General features: G+C 38.2%; 1 protein-coding gene across 1 annotated transcript in view; it reads right to left on the reverse strand.

Annotated features, from left to right (window-relative positions):
* Window positions 1-18,150, reverse strand: part of ttn.2 (titin, tandem duplicate 2) — a 174,867-nt gene that overhangs the window by 46,176 nt on the left and 110,541 nt on the right. Inside the window, 34 exon segments of the mRNA XM_056465825.1 lie at window positions 38-325; window positions 413-718; window positions 830-1,132; window positions 2,233-2,535; window positions 2,627-2,914; window positions 3,003-3,302; window positions 3,407-3,709; window positions 3,794-4,090; window positions 4,184-4,459; window positions 4,551-4,853; window positions 4,936-5,235; window positions 5,322-5,606; window positions 5,686-6,021; window positions 6,120-6,485; window positions 6,488-9,073; window positions 9,176-9,469; window positions 9,589-9,888; window positions 10,031-10,312; window positions 10,420-10,728; window positions 10,819-11,121; window positions 11,213-11,512; window positions 11,619-11,900; window positions 12,015-12,320; window positions 12,393-12,695; window positions 12,796-13,077; window positions 13,183-13,333; window positions 13,416-13,564; window positions 13,656-13,970; window positions 15,414-15,713; window positions 15,808-16,104; window positions 16,188-16,505; window positions 16,608-16,907; window positions 17,682-17,811; window positions 17,896-18,077. Coding sequence (XP_056321800.1) covers window positions 38-325; window positions 413-718; window positions 830-1,132; window positions 2,233-2,535; window positions 2,627-2,914; window positions 3,003-3,302; window positions 3,407-3,709; window positions 3,794-4,090; window positions 4,184-4,459; window positions 4,551-4,853; window positions 4,936-5,235; window positions 5,322-5,606; window positions 5,686-6,021; window positions 6,120-6,485; window positions 6,488-9,073; window positions 9,176-9,469; window positions 9,589-9,888; window positions 10,031-10,312; window positions 10,420-10,728; window positions 10,819-11,121; window positions 11,213-11,512; window positions 11,619-11,900; window positions 12,015-12,320; window positions 12,393-12,695; window positions 12,796-13,077; window positions 13,183-13,333; window positions 13,416-13,564; window positions 13,656-13,970; window positions 15,414-15,713; window positions 15,808-16,104; window positions 16,188-16,505; window positions 16,608-16,907; window positions 17,682-17,811; window positions 17,896-18,077 — 11,943 coding nt within the window.

Consider the following 18,150-nt stretch of genomic DNA (forward strand, 5'->3'; position numbering starts at 1 on the left):
AACCCAAATGTCATTTTTTTAAGAGAAAGAGTCTTACCTAGTACTTTGACAACAATAGTGTATGACTTGGTACCACTACTGTTTTCTAAAGTTAGAACATATTTGCCAGCATCATATCTGTTGATATCCTCACAATAAAGGAAGGTATCCCATTCAGTTGTCTTAATCATAAGACCTTGCCTCTCTTTCAAATTTGCATTGACCTTAGTCCATGTTGCCTTTGGAGCAGGACGCCCTCTCAGAGGTACATAAATTCTCATTGTAACTCCAGCACGTAAAACAAGTGCTTTTCTGAGATCAGCATCAAGTTCAGCCTCAGGGGCAACTAAAAGAAAATCAAAATTAAAATAATATAAGCAATGTACATTGTACAGCTTTTGATAAAAAAAAATCAGTTATGAGATTTACTTACGTAGGATATCCTTTGCCAAATGTTTTTCAGGAACTTCACTTGGCTCACCAAATCCTATCTTGTTTACGGCACTAACACGGAACTGGTACTCAGTATTATCCATAAGACCAGTAACATTAAATTTTGTTGCCTGAAGATTCTTTGGCACATTGCACTTCATCCAGTCTTCTGCATCTGCTCGCTTGAATTCGACAAGGTAGCCCAGAATTTCACATCCACCATCATATGCAGGCTTGGTCCAGGACAAACTGATTGAACTGTGTGTAGAGTCAACAACCTTTGGAAAAGCAGGTGGTCCAGGGGGATCTATGATGAAACCACAGAAATGCATGGATTACAGTGCACAAACTGTAAAACGCCTTTATTTTTTGTCAAACTAATTGTTAATATAATCAATGGAGTAATGTTAGTACTTACACACTGGGTCTAAAGCAAGAACACCAGATGATGGATCACTTGGTTTGCCAAGACCAGCTTTATTTAGTGCAATGACTCTGAATTCATACTCCGTTCCCTCTGTGAGGCCTCCGGCTTTAATTGTTCTGTCAATAACTGGTCTTCTATTCACTTTAACCCAATTAAGGTCTTGAGTTTCACGCTTCTCAACCATGTATCCAAGAATAGTGGCTTTGCCATCATTAGCAGGGGCTTTCCAAGTAACAGTCATGTGATCTCTGGTAACATTGGTAATAACTGGAGGTTCACATGGTCCTGGGACATCTAAATTGTAAGATATAGGGCAGAGTTTTTAATACCAATTGATATACATGCATTTAAAAATATTATACACTGATATATACAATGGTGTGAAAAAGTAACCCCTTTACTAATTTCTTATTTTCTTTTGCATGTTTTTCAGTTTAATAATCATCAAATTATTAAAGATCAGTAAACACATCATGCAGTTTTGAAACAAAGATTTGTTTATTTAGAAATAAGTTTATTAAGAGAAAACAAAATACAAAACTACATGAGTGAAAAAGTTTTACTTTTAAACTATAATCATGTGTTTTTGATAATGTGCAATGAGTCTGTAACAGTGCTGTGGAGGAATTTTGGCCCAGTCATTTTTGCAGAAGTGTTGTAATTCAGCCCAATTGGAGGGTTTTCGAGCATGAACCATATTTTAAAGGTAATGACTCAGTATCTCAATTTGACTAGGCCACTCGCTGCAAGCAAAGGGGCAAACACCTTTTCACACAGGGCTAGTAGTTTTGTATTTTGTTTTCCCATAATAATAAAAACCTTCATTTCAAAATTGCATGATGTGTTTACTTGTGTTATCTTTGACAAATATTTTAATTTGTTTGATGATCTGAAATGTGATAAGCAAAACAATAATAATAATAAAAAATTAGTTAGGGGCAAACATTTTTATATTTTAATTTATATTTTAATTTATATATATATAACATTTTCACTCTTTGTTATATTGCTTTTTCCCCCTCATTAATTTAGACTTAGCACCCCATATTGACAGAAGAACACAGAATTGTTGACATTTTTGCATATTAACAATTAAATTATGTGTCATTACATGCTAAAACAGTGTTTTTATCTAGCAAAGCAAGCTTCAACCTTAGTTTAAGAATTCTGGTTTCTTCTGTTATTTCACTAGCATTGGCATTAGGAGAGAAAACTGTAAATTCTGATTTAGGCTAGAAACTAATCTGAAGTACTATTTGTTGTTTTATTATACATTAATATTTATTTGATTTCATATTGTTGATATAAAAGTAATATAATATCAGCACTGCCATGATTAATTATTGTCAAATCTATGCAATATATAAATGCAAAAGAATGAAGAAAAAGGTTACCGAATGGATTCTTGGCGATCACAGAGTTGGTCACAATTGGGTCTCCAACACCATACTTGTTCTCAGCACTGATGCGAAATTCATATTCATGACCTTCAATCAATTTCTCCACAGAACAGTCAGTTATCTGACCATTAATATTAGCAGTAACTTGTGCCCAGTTTGCTCTGCTTGTTTCACGTTTGTCAACGATGTAATTTGTGATTTCAGAACCACCATCAGCAAGAGGTGGCTCCCACCTCAGTTTCACTCTGTCAGCAAAAACATGGCTTATCTTCACTGATGCCGGAGGTCCAGGTTTGTCTGCAGAAACAAATCATGCATTTTTTCACAAAACAAATACACTTTTTTAAGACAAAACATGATAAGTCTTGTTTTTGGCATATTTACTTACCCAGAACCTTTAATTTTATGTTGGCAGACTTTGATCCACTTGGGTTCTCAGCAGTAATTGTGTACTCTCCAGACTCCTTTCTTGTCACAGAGAAAAGTTCCAGGGAGAGGTGATGCACCTTTTGAGTCATTTTCATACCTTCAGCCAATTTCAGTGGAGCACCATCTTTTTTCCAAATAACCTTTGGCATTGGTTTGCCATAAACCTCAGCCTCCAGGCAGACATTTGCTCCAGCTTTGACAACAATTAAGTTTTTCATTTCAAGACCAATCTCCACTCTGGGTGGAACTGAAAAAATACAAAGAGAAACATCAAATAAACATTAAAGTCCACCAAGTAGGAAATAATTTTAATAACATTGGAACATAAGACTTACCATGCTCTGCAATAATTGGGATAACATCAGATTCCTCTGATGGCACACTAACATTAATTGCAGTTTTTGCAATTATTCTGAACTTGTACTGGGCTCCCTCCTCGAGTCCAGAAACAATGTATTCTTCCTTTGGAACATTTTGGCTGTTTGTGTTGACACGCACCCATTTGTCTTCTGGAAGCTTGAGAGATTCAACATAATAGCCAATGAGTTTGCTTCCACCATCATGTTTTGGACGGCTCCAGACAAGGGAGACAGAATTTTTGGTCACATCAAGAATTTCTGGTTTTCCAGGTGGATCTGAAATTAATAATAATAATAATAATGGAATTTGTAATGTTTGATTTTATTTTAACTTCCATTATAAGTGAGAGCAGTACTATTTTTCCTCTCAGAACACATACCAACTGGACTTCTTGCAGTGATAAAATCTGTCTGCTTGCTTGGTTTGCCTTGTCCTGCCTTGTTGACAGCAGACACTCTGAATGTGTACTCCAGACCCTCAATGAGGCCAGAGCATGTGTATTCAGTTGACCGAACAAGAACTTCATTTGTCCTGACCCATAGGAGGCTATTTCTTTCTTTACGTTCAATGAAGTATCCAGTGAGGGGACTGCCGCCATCATTCACAGGTTTCTCCCATGACAACACAACAAACTCCTTGTTGACTTTGTTAACACAACAGTTCCTTGGTTCACTAGGTGGATCTGAAATCATAACATTTATATTAGTATAACATAAGCCTAATTCTTTTGCTTGACTGATCAACGAGTTTAAATTATGATACTTACCAAATGGATGTCTTGCAATCATTTTCTCAGAGTAAATTGGCTCTGAAATTCCAAAACGGTTTTCAGCACGGACACGGAACCCATACTCTTTGCCAGATGTGAGCTTTCCAACTCTGCAGCTGGTCTTGGTGCAAGATACAGCTGTGACCCAATCACCTCTGGTCACATCACACTTCTCAACAATGTAGTTTGTGATGTTGCTGCCACCATCCTCAGCAGGTGTATCCCATGCAAGTGTGCAGGCATCTACATCCACCTCAAGAATTTGTAGAGGACCCTGTGGAGGACCAGGAATGTCTAAAAATAGAAATAAAAAGGTTTTAATTAGCATTATTATAAAAAATAATCATACAAGAGATGTATAGTACTATATATATTTAACAAACTCACCCATAATGATTATTCTGATGATCTGGTTGACCTTGGCTGTGCTGTTTTCAGCAGACAAACTGTAATAACCACTATCCTTCCTTGTGACATCTTTGACCATAAGTGAACTTGTGGTTGGTGTCTTTTGTATGAAGACACGATCAGAAGTAATTATGTCATCACTTCCTCTTTTCCATTTTGTGACTGGTGCAGGCTTCCCAGACACAAGAGCATCAACAATAAGTTTTGATCCTGCTCTCGCAGTAACCACATCAGACACGATAATCTTTGGAGCCACTATTAAAAAAGAAAGGATTTAGAGTGAAATTCAAAGCATGAATAAAAAATGATGGGCAAGCCCTTTTATAAAAAAAAATTATATACATACTCAGCTGTTCCTTGACCTCAAATATGCCCTCAGCTTCTCTTGCCAAACTGCATCCTATCGCGTTTCTTGCCGCAACCCTGAACCTGTATTTAGTGTTTTCTTTCAGTCCAGCAACAACAATTGTTAAGTCTTTTACAACAGAGTATGATGTCCACTTGTCCTCAGGTTGGCCATCCTGCTGGTATTCAACAATGTAGCCATTAATCTTTGATCCACCATCTCTGAGTGGTTTCAACCACCCAAGGGTTGCACTGTTTTTAGTAATTTCTAATACATCCATTTTCTTTGGAGGATCAGGCTCACCTTTGGAGGGTAGGAAAATATGTATTATTACACAAAATATTATAATCCAATGCAATATAATACAATAATGTGGTAGACTTACTCTTAGGATCTGTAGCCAAGTAGGATTTTGGTGAGTCTTGAGGTAACCCAATGCCATACTTGTTAACTGCCATGACTCGGAAGTAGTATTCTATTCCTGGAGTCAGATTTGTGATTTTGAAACTTGTCTTCTTCAAATCGTTTGTGCAATTTGTCCATGTTTTCCTGTCAACTTCACGCTTCTCAACAATATAGTTTAGGATTGGACTACCACCATCGTTTTCTGGAGGCAACCATGCAAGCTGGCAAGATGTCTTTGTGATATCAGTTGCTTCCAGTCCACCAACAGGTCCAGGAGTATCTGTGGATAAATTTCAGAAACAACTTTGTAGAAGACAGACACAATGTCTATCTTAATTTTAAAATGCATTTTAATTTAAAGATTACCTAAGACTTTAACACGGACAAACACAGCCTTCTCTCCAGAGGGATTTGAAAGAGTTAAAGAGTATTTGCCAGAGTCTTCTCGTGAGGACTCAGGAATGACAAGGAAGGTCATTGTATCAATTTGATCCACGTGACCCCTCCTTATGACATTATCAACACCAATGCGCTTCCAAGTAACTTTAGGTGCTGGCCTTCCTCTTATTGTAGCAAAAAGTCGGATAGGACAACCTGCTCTGACACTAAGACCCTTTCTTAGACTGGCATCAAGATCAATCTCTGGATGTTCTGTTGGAAAGGAAGAAAAAAAATATATATTTACTGAACTTCAAGGGCAGTCATGCATGTGACACTTGTCAAAACTTACCATGGATCTCCTTTGGAGATACAGCATCCTTGACATTTGCAGGACGGCCCATACCAACTTGGTTTTGAGCAGACACACGGAATTCATATTCCTGTCTCTCATCTAAGTTACTGATTGTGAATTCAGTTAAGACAAGCTGTCCAGAAGTATTGCATTTCTTCCAGCCTTCCTCTGGATCACGTATTTGTTCACCTTCCATTTCCACCTTATCCCTCATTTCAACCAAATATCCAATAACTGGAGCTCCACCATCATACACAGGCTTTGCCCAGCTAAGTGTAATCGATGTCTTTGTGCTGTCAACTACTTTAAGGCTACCAGGAGGGCCAGGAGGCTCTAAAAATGAAACAAAATGTTGTTTTTAGTTTAAAACACAATTAAATTAGTCTCTAAGAAAACAAAATACATGCATATATAACCCAACCTACACATACCAATTGGATCTTTTGCAGTGATGGGTCTAGATGGTTTGCTTGGTTCTCCCAATCCAACTTCATTTTCAGCTTTGACACGGAACTGATAATCGTGGTTAGGGATCAGATTAGTAACCTTCATGCGTCTCTCAGAAATAGGGCTCTTTGTGACTGGGACCCAGCGAACGGCCCGTTTTTCTTTTCTTTCTAGAATGTAACCAGTGATAGACTTTCCACCATCATTTTCAGGTGGAGCCCATACCACTGTCATCTCATCTTTACCAATTTTGGTTACCTCTGGTGCATCAGGTGGACCAGGCCTGTTAAACTGTGTCTTAGCGATAATAGGCCTGCTCTCCATTGGTGGCCCAGTTCCCATCTTGTTTCTGCTCTGACCCTGAATATATACTCATTTCCTTCAACAAGGCGTGTTACATTACAATAGTTTGTGACAAGAGATGCGGAGTAAGTGGACCAAACCATTCTTCTGGTCTCACACTTTTCTATAATATAGCTGTCCACTTCACAACCACCATCATCCTCTGGAGGATCCCATGCAACTCTGCACTTGTCTGTGGAAATGCCAGAAATCTTCATATCTCTGACAGGTCCTGGTATATCTAGCACTGTAACGTTGGCATATGCTGTGAATGAACCAGCTGGGTTTGTAGCAGTGACCACATATTTTCCAGTATCACTACGCTTGGTTTTAGTTAGAAGGAATTTGGAGTAATCATGTCCTGTGTCAATGCTGATCCTTGGATTATCACCCGCAGCCTTGTCCTTCACCCAAGTAACCGTGGGCTGTGGTTTTCCTCTAAGTCCAGCTTCAAGTCTAACTGATTCACCAGCTTTGACCACAATGGTGCCAACAAATTTCATGTCAAGAACTGGTTTCTGAATTTCTTCTTTGACAACAATATCAGAAGTGCTAACCCATGCACTTTCTCCTCCATCATTGGTTGACTGGACTCTAAATTGATAGATGTGGTTCTCAACACATTTGTCTACCATGAAGAATGTCTCTTTCAGAACTCCTTCATGTACCTTCTCCCACCCTTCAGCATCTTTTGCTTTTCTCTCCAGATAGTAGCCAAGGTTAGGACTGCCACCATCATGATCTGGTTTTCTCCATTTAAGGAAAACAAAGTTTTTACCAATATCACTGACATGGAAATTCTCTGGCTCACCTGGCTTCTGAAGTGGGTCAATTGCAAGGATAGGAGTTTTGGTTTCTGTTGCTGGTCCTGGACCGCACTTGTTCTCAGCAGACACACGGAATAAATATTCATGGTTTTCCATGAGCTTGGCTTTTACCATGCGATTTGTGCAGTCAGATGAGATCATTGCCCAGGTTCGTATACTTGGCTCTCGGCATTCCACAATGTAATTTGTTATCTCAGTACCTCCATTATCCTCAGGAGCATCCCAGGACACCATGCAAGAGTTCTTTGTTACATATGTCATCTTTAGATTCTGGCAGTGACCAGGTCTATCCAGAACATTTACTGTAATAGTAGCTGAGGCCTCTCCAGCTTCATTAACAGCCTTCAGTACATACTTTCCATGGTCAGCTCTGGTTGCTTCCTTGATACGCATTTGCACGACTGGGAAGTTGTTTGTAAGCGTGGTGCGCTTGTCCCTTTCCAAAATGCTTTCACCTTTGCTCCAAGTAATTTCTGGATCAGGTCTTGCTTTCACATATCCTACAACATTAATGTTATGCCCAACACGAACAGTCACACGTTCACGGCATGTGGCATCCATCTCAATTTCCGGAGGAATGATGATATCCTTAGCAATAACTGACTCTGGGATTTCTCTGGTCTCGCCTTCTCCAATCATGTTCACAGCTTTAACACGGAACCTGTATTCAGTGCCCTCTGTCAGTCCTTTCACTCTATAAGCACACTGTTTAATCAGATCATCCTTATTAACTTTCTCCCACTCAGCACCTCCTTTTTGGCATTCAACGATATATCCCAAGACTGGACTGCCTCCATCTTTTGTGGGTCTGATCCAGACTAAGTCAGCATATGTGCAGCTGTAGTCTTTTACTTTAGGGTTAACTGGAGGTCCTGGAACAGTTATTGGTCTGCAAGGTTTGGCAGGATCTGAGATAGGTGAAGGTCCACTGAAGCCAGCAATATTTTCTGCAAATACTCTGAACTCATATTCATTACCTTCAAAAAGACCAAGCACTCTATATCTAAGTTCTTTGCAAGGAGTTTTATTCACTCTTATCCATTTGCCACCTTTATGTCTTCGCTCAATAATGTAACCACTGATTGGACTGCCACCATCAAACAGAGGCATTGTCCATCCGAGTGTAAGCGCATCTTCAGACAAATCAGAAGCTACAGGTTTTCCAGGATGGCCAGGGGCCTCAAACTGGTGCCGTGCTACAGTTGGTGCACTTTCAAGAGCTGCACCAATTCCCATTTTATTTTCAGCACGAATTCTCACAATATATTCAACTCCCTGCTGCAGACGAGAAATCTTGAGCCTTGTGGAAGTGCTGCCAGAACTCACTCCTCCCCAAGTTTCCTTATTTGATTCCCTCTTCTCAACAATATAATTCATGACAGGACTTCCACCATCATCTTTGGGAGGGCGCCAGTCAATGACCATGGAGTCAGGAGTTACCTCAAGAATATTAACAGGACCTATTGGTGCAGCTGGTACGTCAAGCACAGTGACGTTCAGAGAAACAGTTTTACTTCCTGCAGAGTTAGATACTGTGAGTATATAGATTCCAGTGTGATTTCTTGTGCAATCTGCAATGCTCAAAACAGTGGAGAAGTTGTCAGTGTCAATTTTGGTATTGCCTTCACTCTTGATTTCCTCTCCATCAATGACCCATTTAGCAGTGGGAACAGGAAGGCCTCTCATAATAGCAGGCAATCTAATAGTGCTTCCAGCTTTCACAATGATTCCCTCAATCAACTTCACATCCACCTCAACAATGGGCGGTACTACAAAGAATAAAAACAGAAAATAAAAAAAGTTTGACACATAGAAATCATGACTATATTTCCTTTATATAACTATAACAAATGTTAAAATGTGAATGTCACCTAGTTTTTCCTGACAAAGAACTGGCACAGTGGTGTCTGGTCTACTTAGACCAATTGCATTTTCTGTCTTAACACGGAACCTGTAGGTCTTTCCTTCTTCCAGGCCTGTCACATGGCACTCAGGGATGCTGACAGTCTTAAAAACTATCCAATCCTTTTCACCTTCTTCTTGATACTCAACCAAGAACCCTGTGATGTCACTTCCTCCTGTGCGATCAGGCCAGTTCCACTGAAGCCACACCTCAGTCTTGTCAGCATCTACATGATGCAGGTCTTTTGGTGGACCAGGTGGGACTGAAATTTGCAGGTAAATAATAAATATTAGTATTAGTATTCTTATTATGATCCTTTTTAGATCATACACACATATACATATATACATACATATAATTTTTTAAATAGACCATACATACACAGTGGATTCATTGCTTTGATAGCTTTTGTTGTCTCAACATATTCACTTCTTCCAAACTGATTTTCAGCTGCCACACGGAACATGTACGACGTTCCTTCAATCAAATGTTTGGCCATCATGCTACGTTTTTTGGATGATGAGCAGATTGGCACCCATTGAGCAGATGCTGCATCCTTTTTCTCAACAACAAAATTGGTGATGCGTGCACCACCATTGTCTTCTGGATCTTTCCAAGAGAGTTGGGCAGAATCACTTCTGACATCAGATACTCTCAGGTGCTGAACTGGTCCAGGTTTGTCTATAAAAATAAACAAAGGTAACACCAACTTAATACTGGCTTAAAAAGAATGGCATATTCACATATTTTTTAATGTTATTTGTGATAAATGATTTAAAACACAACAATGTCTCATTGCTCATAGTCTTTGAGATATTCATACCAAGTACAAGAACAGTGCATGTGGCTATCTTTGACCCAGCTGGATTTTCAACAGTAAGTGTGTAATCTCCACAATCAGTACGGTTGCAATAGCGCATCTCTAGTTTAGTTGTAGTTCCAGATGTCTCAATCTCTGCTCTTGTGGGAACATCTGCCTCATTTTTCTTCCAGGTGACTTTAGGGAAAGGCATTCCCTTGATTCCAGCCATGATATTAATATGGGTTCCAGCCATTGCTTTTACCTCACGAGGCATGCCCATATCCAGTTGAAGTTCTGGGGGTTCTATGGCCAAATATATAAAAAATATTGTTACATTTTACACATTCTTGATTAATAGCAAAGTCATACATAAATAATTTCAACCATAGATATATGAGTACACAAATTACCAAATCTGTCTTGTGCTCGAACAGGCTCTGGGACATATGCAGGCTCTGATTCACCAGCAGCATTCACTGCCTTCACTCTAAATCTATAAAGTGCACCATCCTCAAGGTTGATAACCTTAAATGTAGTGCTCTGACAGGAGTCAGGTGTCTGATTAACTTGAAGCCATTCCTCATCACCAGCTTTCTGATACTCTAGAAGATAACCAAAGATTTTTCCTCTGCCACAGTCTTTTGGAGGCTGCCAAGAAAGAGTAACGGACTCTTTTGTCTTATCAATTGCAACTGGAAGTACAGGTGGGCTTGGAATCACTGACATGAAAAGAGAAAAAAAGAGGATTAATATTTTAAAATCGACAGAAATTGTTAATTCCTTAATGAGAACCCTCATTAAACACATACCTATAGGATCTTTAGCATAAATGGGCTTTGAAGATGGGCTGGGGTCCCCAATGCCAATCACATTCTCTGCCATTACACGGAATTCATATTCACAACCCTTGAGAAGATCAGGAACCCAGTATTCTGTGTTGGGGAAAATGCGGTCTTTTCCAGCTCTAGCCCACATGTTGGCCTTGGTTTCCTTCTTTTCTACAATGTAGTTTGTGATTGGTTTGCCACCATCAGCTGGTTGAAGCCATGAAATCAGAGCTGTATCTTTATAGATTTCTTTAACTACAGGTGCTTGTGGAGCATCTGGAACCTCTGTGTGACAGAAATGTGTTTAAAATTTGAGAACATGAGTTTGAATATTTTATTTACTGTTTTATTACATTACTAATAAAAATGTTCTTACTGAATACATCCTTTGCTTTTGTCTCAGCAGATAGCAATGGATCACTAATACCATGAATATTCTGAGCACAGATTCTAATAATGTATTCCCTTCCCTCAATCAGTTTTGGAACTTTGCATGATGTCCTTGTGCAAGATTCTGTAACAGGCATCCACAGATCCCTGTTGGTGTCTCTCTTTTCAACAATGTAGTTAGAAATAGCAGCTCCACCATCATCCAGTGGAGGCTTCCAAGAAATGAGCATATAATTCCTGTAGATCTCATCAAAGATAACAGGGCCCTCTGGAGGTTGTGGACGATCTAAAAAAGGTAAAAAAAAATAATAATAATAATTATATATAATTAAGTTTCCAAAAATATTAGAAAACAAAATAATATTTTTGACAAAACGCATAGTTTAACTTACCAACAACATTGACAGTACATATTCCCTTGCGTGACCCAATAGAGTTTTCCAAAACCACTGTGTATTTTCCACTGTGATCACGTTTTGCCTTTTCAATAGTCATGCTCAATCTGTTCTTTGCACTGGTGAGAGCAATTTCTTCATTTGCCTGAAGCTCTTCATCATTTTTGAACCACTTAATAGTTGGTTCCGGTTTGCCTGTGTATCGGCTTTGAATGGTGCAAGTTTCCCCAACACGAACAACAAGCTTGTCACGGAACTCCAAATCAAGGTTTGGTGGTTCTATTAAAGAGTATAGTATAGTATACAATATATGATACAGTTCAATGTATGAACAGTTAATAAAAATGTACTTTAATTTTATAAAATCACTTCAGCTTTAAAGTAATTACTTACCAAACTCTTTTTTGCATGTAACTGGTTTTGTGCTGAATGACGGTTTCCCTTGACCAATTTGATTAACAGCACTAACACGGAATTCATAAGAAGAACCCTCTTTAAGACCAGCATGGGTGAATTTACGATCCATAAGTTTGTCCTCTTTGGCAATGCGGCTGAAGTTGTCCTGCCCGATTAGACGAACCTCAAGAACATAGCTTGTAATGTCTGACCCTCCATCATATTTTGGAGATCTCCACGCGACACTGATTGAATCATTTGTGATGGCTGTCACCTCAACATCCTCAGGGCGCTCAGGTACAGCTGAAATTTAAAAGCATAAGATATTATATGAGGTACTGATATTTACAAATAAATGAAAAAAAAAAGGCTTACAGAGTGGATCCTTGATGACGACTGGAGCTGATGTCTCAGTAAATGGACCCATTCCAATGATATTTTCAGCTGCAATTCTGAAGAAGTAACCCTTTCCATCAATAAGACCCTGGACAACAGCATTATGTCTTGTAACAGTATATGTCACCGAAGTCCAGCCTCTGCGGTCAGCTTCTCTTTTCTCAATTATATAGTTGGTGATAGCTGAGCCACCATCATCTTCAGGGGAGTACCAAGTCAATTTACAAGAGTCATTGGTGAGATTCTCACCAGAGAAGGGTAGACCAACAGGACCAGGAACATCTGTGAAGAAATAAAAGAGGCAATGTTTATTATTTTTTTCAAATATACACATATTAATCGGCCAACATTTTATTGGCTTTTCAGTAAATAAAACACTCACCCAATACTTCAACAATGACTGCTTTTTTCCTTTCTCCTCCTGCATTCTTAGCAGTTAGGGTATAAATGCCTTGGTGTTGTCTCTTGCAACTTTTGATAACTAAAGCTGAACTTATAGAAGTTGTCTCAACAGCAGCCTCCTTTGGCAATTCGGCATCATCTCTATTCCAAATAATCTCTGGGGCAGGCTTTCCAGAAACATAGGCTAGGATGCGGATCACCCCACCAGCATGAACAACAATCTTTTCCTTGACAGTTGCATCCAGGTCTACCTCTGGGGGGACTGAAACAGATGATAAATTAAATAAAACAATTTTATAAAAATGTGAAAACATTTGCTAAAAAGATAAAATAAACAGATAAAAGAAATCTAAAATGTGATGCTTACTTGTCCTGTCCTTGACTTCAATCACATCAGCAACTTCACCAGGTTCTCCAACACCGGCAGAATTTACAGCTCTCACTCTAAATCTATAAAGTCCAAGCTCTTTAAGTCCAGGAACAACAAACTTGGTGCCTCTGATTTCCTTGTCTTTAACCTAATAAAATAAAAATGAAGTTGAAACAAACTACAAAAAAAATCAATAAACAATTGCAGACACACACTTCTTATGGAAATACCTTCTCCCATTCCTCTTGCCCCTCTTGTTTGTACTCCACAAAATAACCGGTGATCATAGATCCACCATCATTAAGAGGAGGAATCCATTCAAGATCAACAGTTGACTTGGTACAATCTGTTACTTTTGGCGTTGGAGGACCTGGAGGTGCTGTTAGAAAATAGTACAATGTTAACAAATAGATGTAGGCAGCAAAAAGAGAACAAAGCATTCCTATAAAAGTTAAAAAAGCACAACATACCTATAGGGTCTCTACATGCAACAATATCTGAAGGCAAACTAGGTAGGCCACATCCAGCTGCATTTATTGCAATAACACGGAACTGGTAGATCGCTCCCTCCAAGAGTCCCGTCACAATATGTGAAACCCCTAGAGTCCTAATTCGGATAGGTTCACGGTTCACTCTTGTCCAGCGCTTGCCTGTAGTTTCCTTGCGCTCTAGCCAGTAGCCAGTTACAGGAGAGCCGCCATCATATTCTGGCTCATCCCAATTAACCGTCATTGATTCAGCTGAAACATCTGTTACAGTTGGCTTCTCACATTGGCCAGGCACAGCTGTTAAGGGAAGGGTATAGTCAGAATAGATTAAAACAAATCTTTTTTTTAGGGATTCAGGATGCTTAATAAGTATAATTACAGAATTTGACATTGTTATCGTTTCATTCTGCTTCCTAAAGTCTGGAAATCAGAAATCATTGAACTAGGGCTGCCCCCTAATAGTCAACTAGCTGATAGTTGACCAAAACAGGCTTGGTTGACCAAGTTTTTGATAGTAAAAAAATAACTGCATAATAAGTGGCACAGTCAGTGTGCGTGTGCACTGCAGAAAGGTGAGCTCAATTTACTCCATCAGAGCGCATTTATTTTAAATGTGGAGCTCCCTTGTTCACAACCATGTATATGCAAATGTGTGTTGCTTCTCATAATGTGAAACAATGAGATCAATGAGGAACAATGAGGGAAAATAGAGACAGTCAGTTATAAGTCATTCATTTTTGCAATATCCGTTAGCCTAAATTTTATTTAATCATTTTATTTAACGTATAGGATTTTTTGTTTGGCAACTTATTAAAACTAAAACGTAGTTTTCATTTGATGTTTCATTTGCAGTATCATGCATAGGCCTAGTTGCAGTTATTATTGTCCATAAAGAGTGTTTTTTTTTGGTCAATGGTTCATTTTAAGTTTCGTCCTTAGGGCTGACTGTTTTCAGTTTTCAAAATTATTCTCTTAAGTCTTTTCAGTTTGCAGCATATTCCTCTTGCCCCTTTATATATTTGACCTACACAAGTCTTCTTTTCATGCAATAGCTATGAAAAGACTTTTTAAAGATTTTGCTAACATTGTTTTTATGTGACTTTCCCTGTAGACCTAGTAGACTATCAAAGTTGCACTTTGTGATATATGTATTTGTTCTAATTTCTGTGTTTTGTTGTTAGTAAGTTCATACGTTCTAATTTGTGTGAATGTTATCCCTTTATTTTATTAACAAATAATAAATATTCATCAAAGCTCCATGCTGTTTTTTCCGCTACACATAATCATATAATTTGTCTGTGCCATTTTATGCATTGGCAAGTTCTTAATGTAAAATTTTAATGCTTATTATCATGGTATTTCTGCACAATGTAAAACAATGTTACAAATGACATTCTTATGGCAACTGATACCATTCCAGCCGCAACCAAGCACTATGCTGGGAAACACCCATACACTTGCTCATTCGCACACGCACACACAAACACACACACGCACACACACGCACACACACACACACTTTTTAATGACTATTTAGACCATCTAATTTACAAACGTGCTAACCACTGAGCCACTTTGCTGCTCCATAAACAATTATTGTGAGATTTTGCCTACTTTATTTTAAAATTTATCAAGATTAACGGTCTCCTCCCACAGTATACAATGGACCATTTATATCATGCATACATAAACAAGGTGGTCCACAAGGCAAATTTAGAGGTTTTAGTGAATAAAACTTACTAAAGAGATTTCGTGCTTTCTCTGGTTCACTGTACAAAGGTGGTCCAACTCCATATTTATTTTGAGCCATAACACGGAACTCATATTCATGACCCTCTGTTAGCCTTTGAACTGTGTATTGGCATTCCTTCGGATCACTAGAGACATGGACCCATGTTTTTCTGTTTTCCTCACGCTTTTCAACAACATAGTTTGTGATCTTTGAACCACCATCATCTGTTGGTGGATTCCAGGAGAGGCCAATCCTTTCAGCAAAAATCTCCCCAATCTTAATTGGTCCTACAGGTACACCAGGACGTCCTAAGAAAACAAAAACAGAATATTATTTATTTTGACCTTTGAAATAGATTAATTAACCATTAGGAGAAAATGACTTTGCCATTTAAGTACTTACCCAAAACGCTGAGCTTAATGCTCTTGGTGGCTGTGCCCAAGCTGTTGGTTGCTGTGAGAGTGTACATTGCGCTGTCATCTCTCTTTGACTGCTGGATAAACAGGCTGCATTTTTCATCAGAGACAAGTTTATTGACATGTTTGTCATACTGTACAGGAACTTTGTCATCAGGCTTGTCTTGTGGAGCTTTGTGCCAGACAAGAGATGGGAATGGACAGCCTTGAATCCTGGCAACAATGTTGACATCAAATCCCTCTGCGCCTTCCAAAGCCTCTCTGAGATCAATACTTGGAGCACCTGAAAAGTTTCAAAAGAAACAGCAAATAATTAAACTTACATTTTTTTTAATAGCAAAAAAATTGTATGACCTGTTTACTCACAGGTCTGGTCCTTAATGACAATTGGTCCAGCGGTAACAGAAGGTCTGCTTGCACCAGCTTCATTTACAGCTTTAACGCGGAACTCATACTCGCCACCCTCTTTAAGGTCTTCAATGATGAAGGTAGTCTCTTCAACATCTCTCTTGTTGCACTGTTTCCAAGTCTCTTTCTGTGGACCACTTGTGTCCCAGCTCAGACGTTCAATAATGTAATGCTTTACTGGTGCACCACCATCATTCTTTGGAGGCACCCAAGAAAGAGTAACAGTGTTTTTGGTAACAAGGTTAATTTTAACCTTGGTTGGAGGATCAGGAGGATCTTTATATCAAAAGAGAAGAAAAAAAATGTTAATAATAAAATTAAATTGTTGAAAAAAATGCATGTGTAAAAATGTTGAAAATATTGGCTAATCCTACTTACAAATAGGATCCCTAGCCCGAACAGGTTCTGTGGTCTCTGTAAATGGTCCAAAGCCAATGCGATTCTCCGCACGAACACGGAAAAAGTAGTCCTGTCCCTCAAGGAGGTTAGACACGACAAAGGCCATGCTGGCACAAGTAGCGTTGGCAACTGTCCAAGCCTTGCCATTAACAGCCTTCTTCTCAATAAAATAACTCTTGATTCTCTCTCCACCATCATTATCTGGCAGCTTCCAAATGAGTCTCATTGTGGTTCTGGTGACATCAGTAACTTTAAGATCTTTAGGTGCTCCAGGAACATCTGGAATCACATTATCAGTTTACACCATAGCACAATGTTATGTGTGAAGTTTTAATAAATAAACCATGTTATATGCCACATACACAAACATGTGTGTGTTGTGTGTGTGTGTGTTAAATATTAGGTATACCACAATACTCAATAAAATACTGAACCATTCAGTTTGACCTCCACAGTTCAATAGGCACATGTAATTGCCATTTAGTACTCTCTGAACTCTACAAGAAAGATATAACAGAAAGTAAATTCAATATAGTAAATAAATTACTATAATACACTTTTAACTGCAGTTATATAAACTGAAAAAAATATAATCAATTATAACACTGCATACTGTATCTTCAATGTATTAATTGAATTAAGGTTAACCATTATTGAGCTACAGTAGCCTATATAGCTGTTCAGTCAAGAGAAGAGTTAGTCATTTCATTATAATTTGTTGATTGATTAATATTAAAAACCCAGACAGCAGGAATGAGATGTTTACTTGCGGGGAGCCGTGTTTCAGCTGTTTATGCAATTTTTTTTTGCATATTTATGCATTCTAACATGCACAGAGCCAGTTCAGAGAGTTCAGTCAGAGAATTATAGAAAGGAGGAAAATGCAAAATACTTATTTTTTTTTTACAATTTATATACATGTATATATATATATATACACATGTATATATATATATATATATATATATATATATATATATATATATATATATATATATATATATATATATATATATATATATAATTTTTATAGCATTTAAGGTGCAGACTCACCTAGCACGTTTACTCTGACGTTGACATGTTTCTGTCCTGATTTGTTCTTTGCTGTAATTGTATACCTGCCAGAATGGCTTCTCAAACTCACAGGAACTGTAACAACTGAAGTGGTATCAGTAGATTCAACCTATTGGCCAAGAAAATCATAGTCATGAATGAAATCGTAGAAAAAATATATTTATTTTTGTCTAAAATTTGGGAAATATGTTACCTGTGAATCTACTGGTAAAATATGGAGACGATCTTTCTTTTCTGTCTTTGCTTTTCCATCAAATTCCCATGTAACTTTAGGAGCGGGACGTCCTGTGATGGTAGCTGGAATCTTAAATGGAGTTCCAGCCCGAATACACAGCAGTTCATCAGCACTGATATCCATGAAGATCTTAGGTGCAGCTGTGAATTTAAGAGCATGCATAAGGTCAAGAAAATGAATCTGGAAGATACTTATTTGAATTTAAGTTTCAAA

Source organism: Danio aesculapii, chromosome 9 (assembly GCF_903798145.1).
Source record: "Danio aesculapii chromosome 9, fDanAes4.1, whole genome shotgun sequence".
NCBI classification, from domain to species: Eukaryota; Metazoa; Chordata; class Actinopteri; order Cypriniformes; family Danionidae; genus Danio; species Danio aesculapii.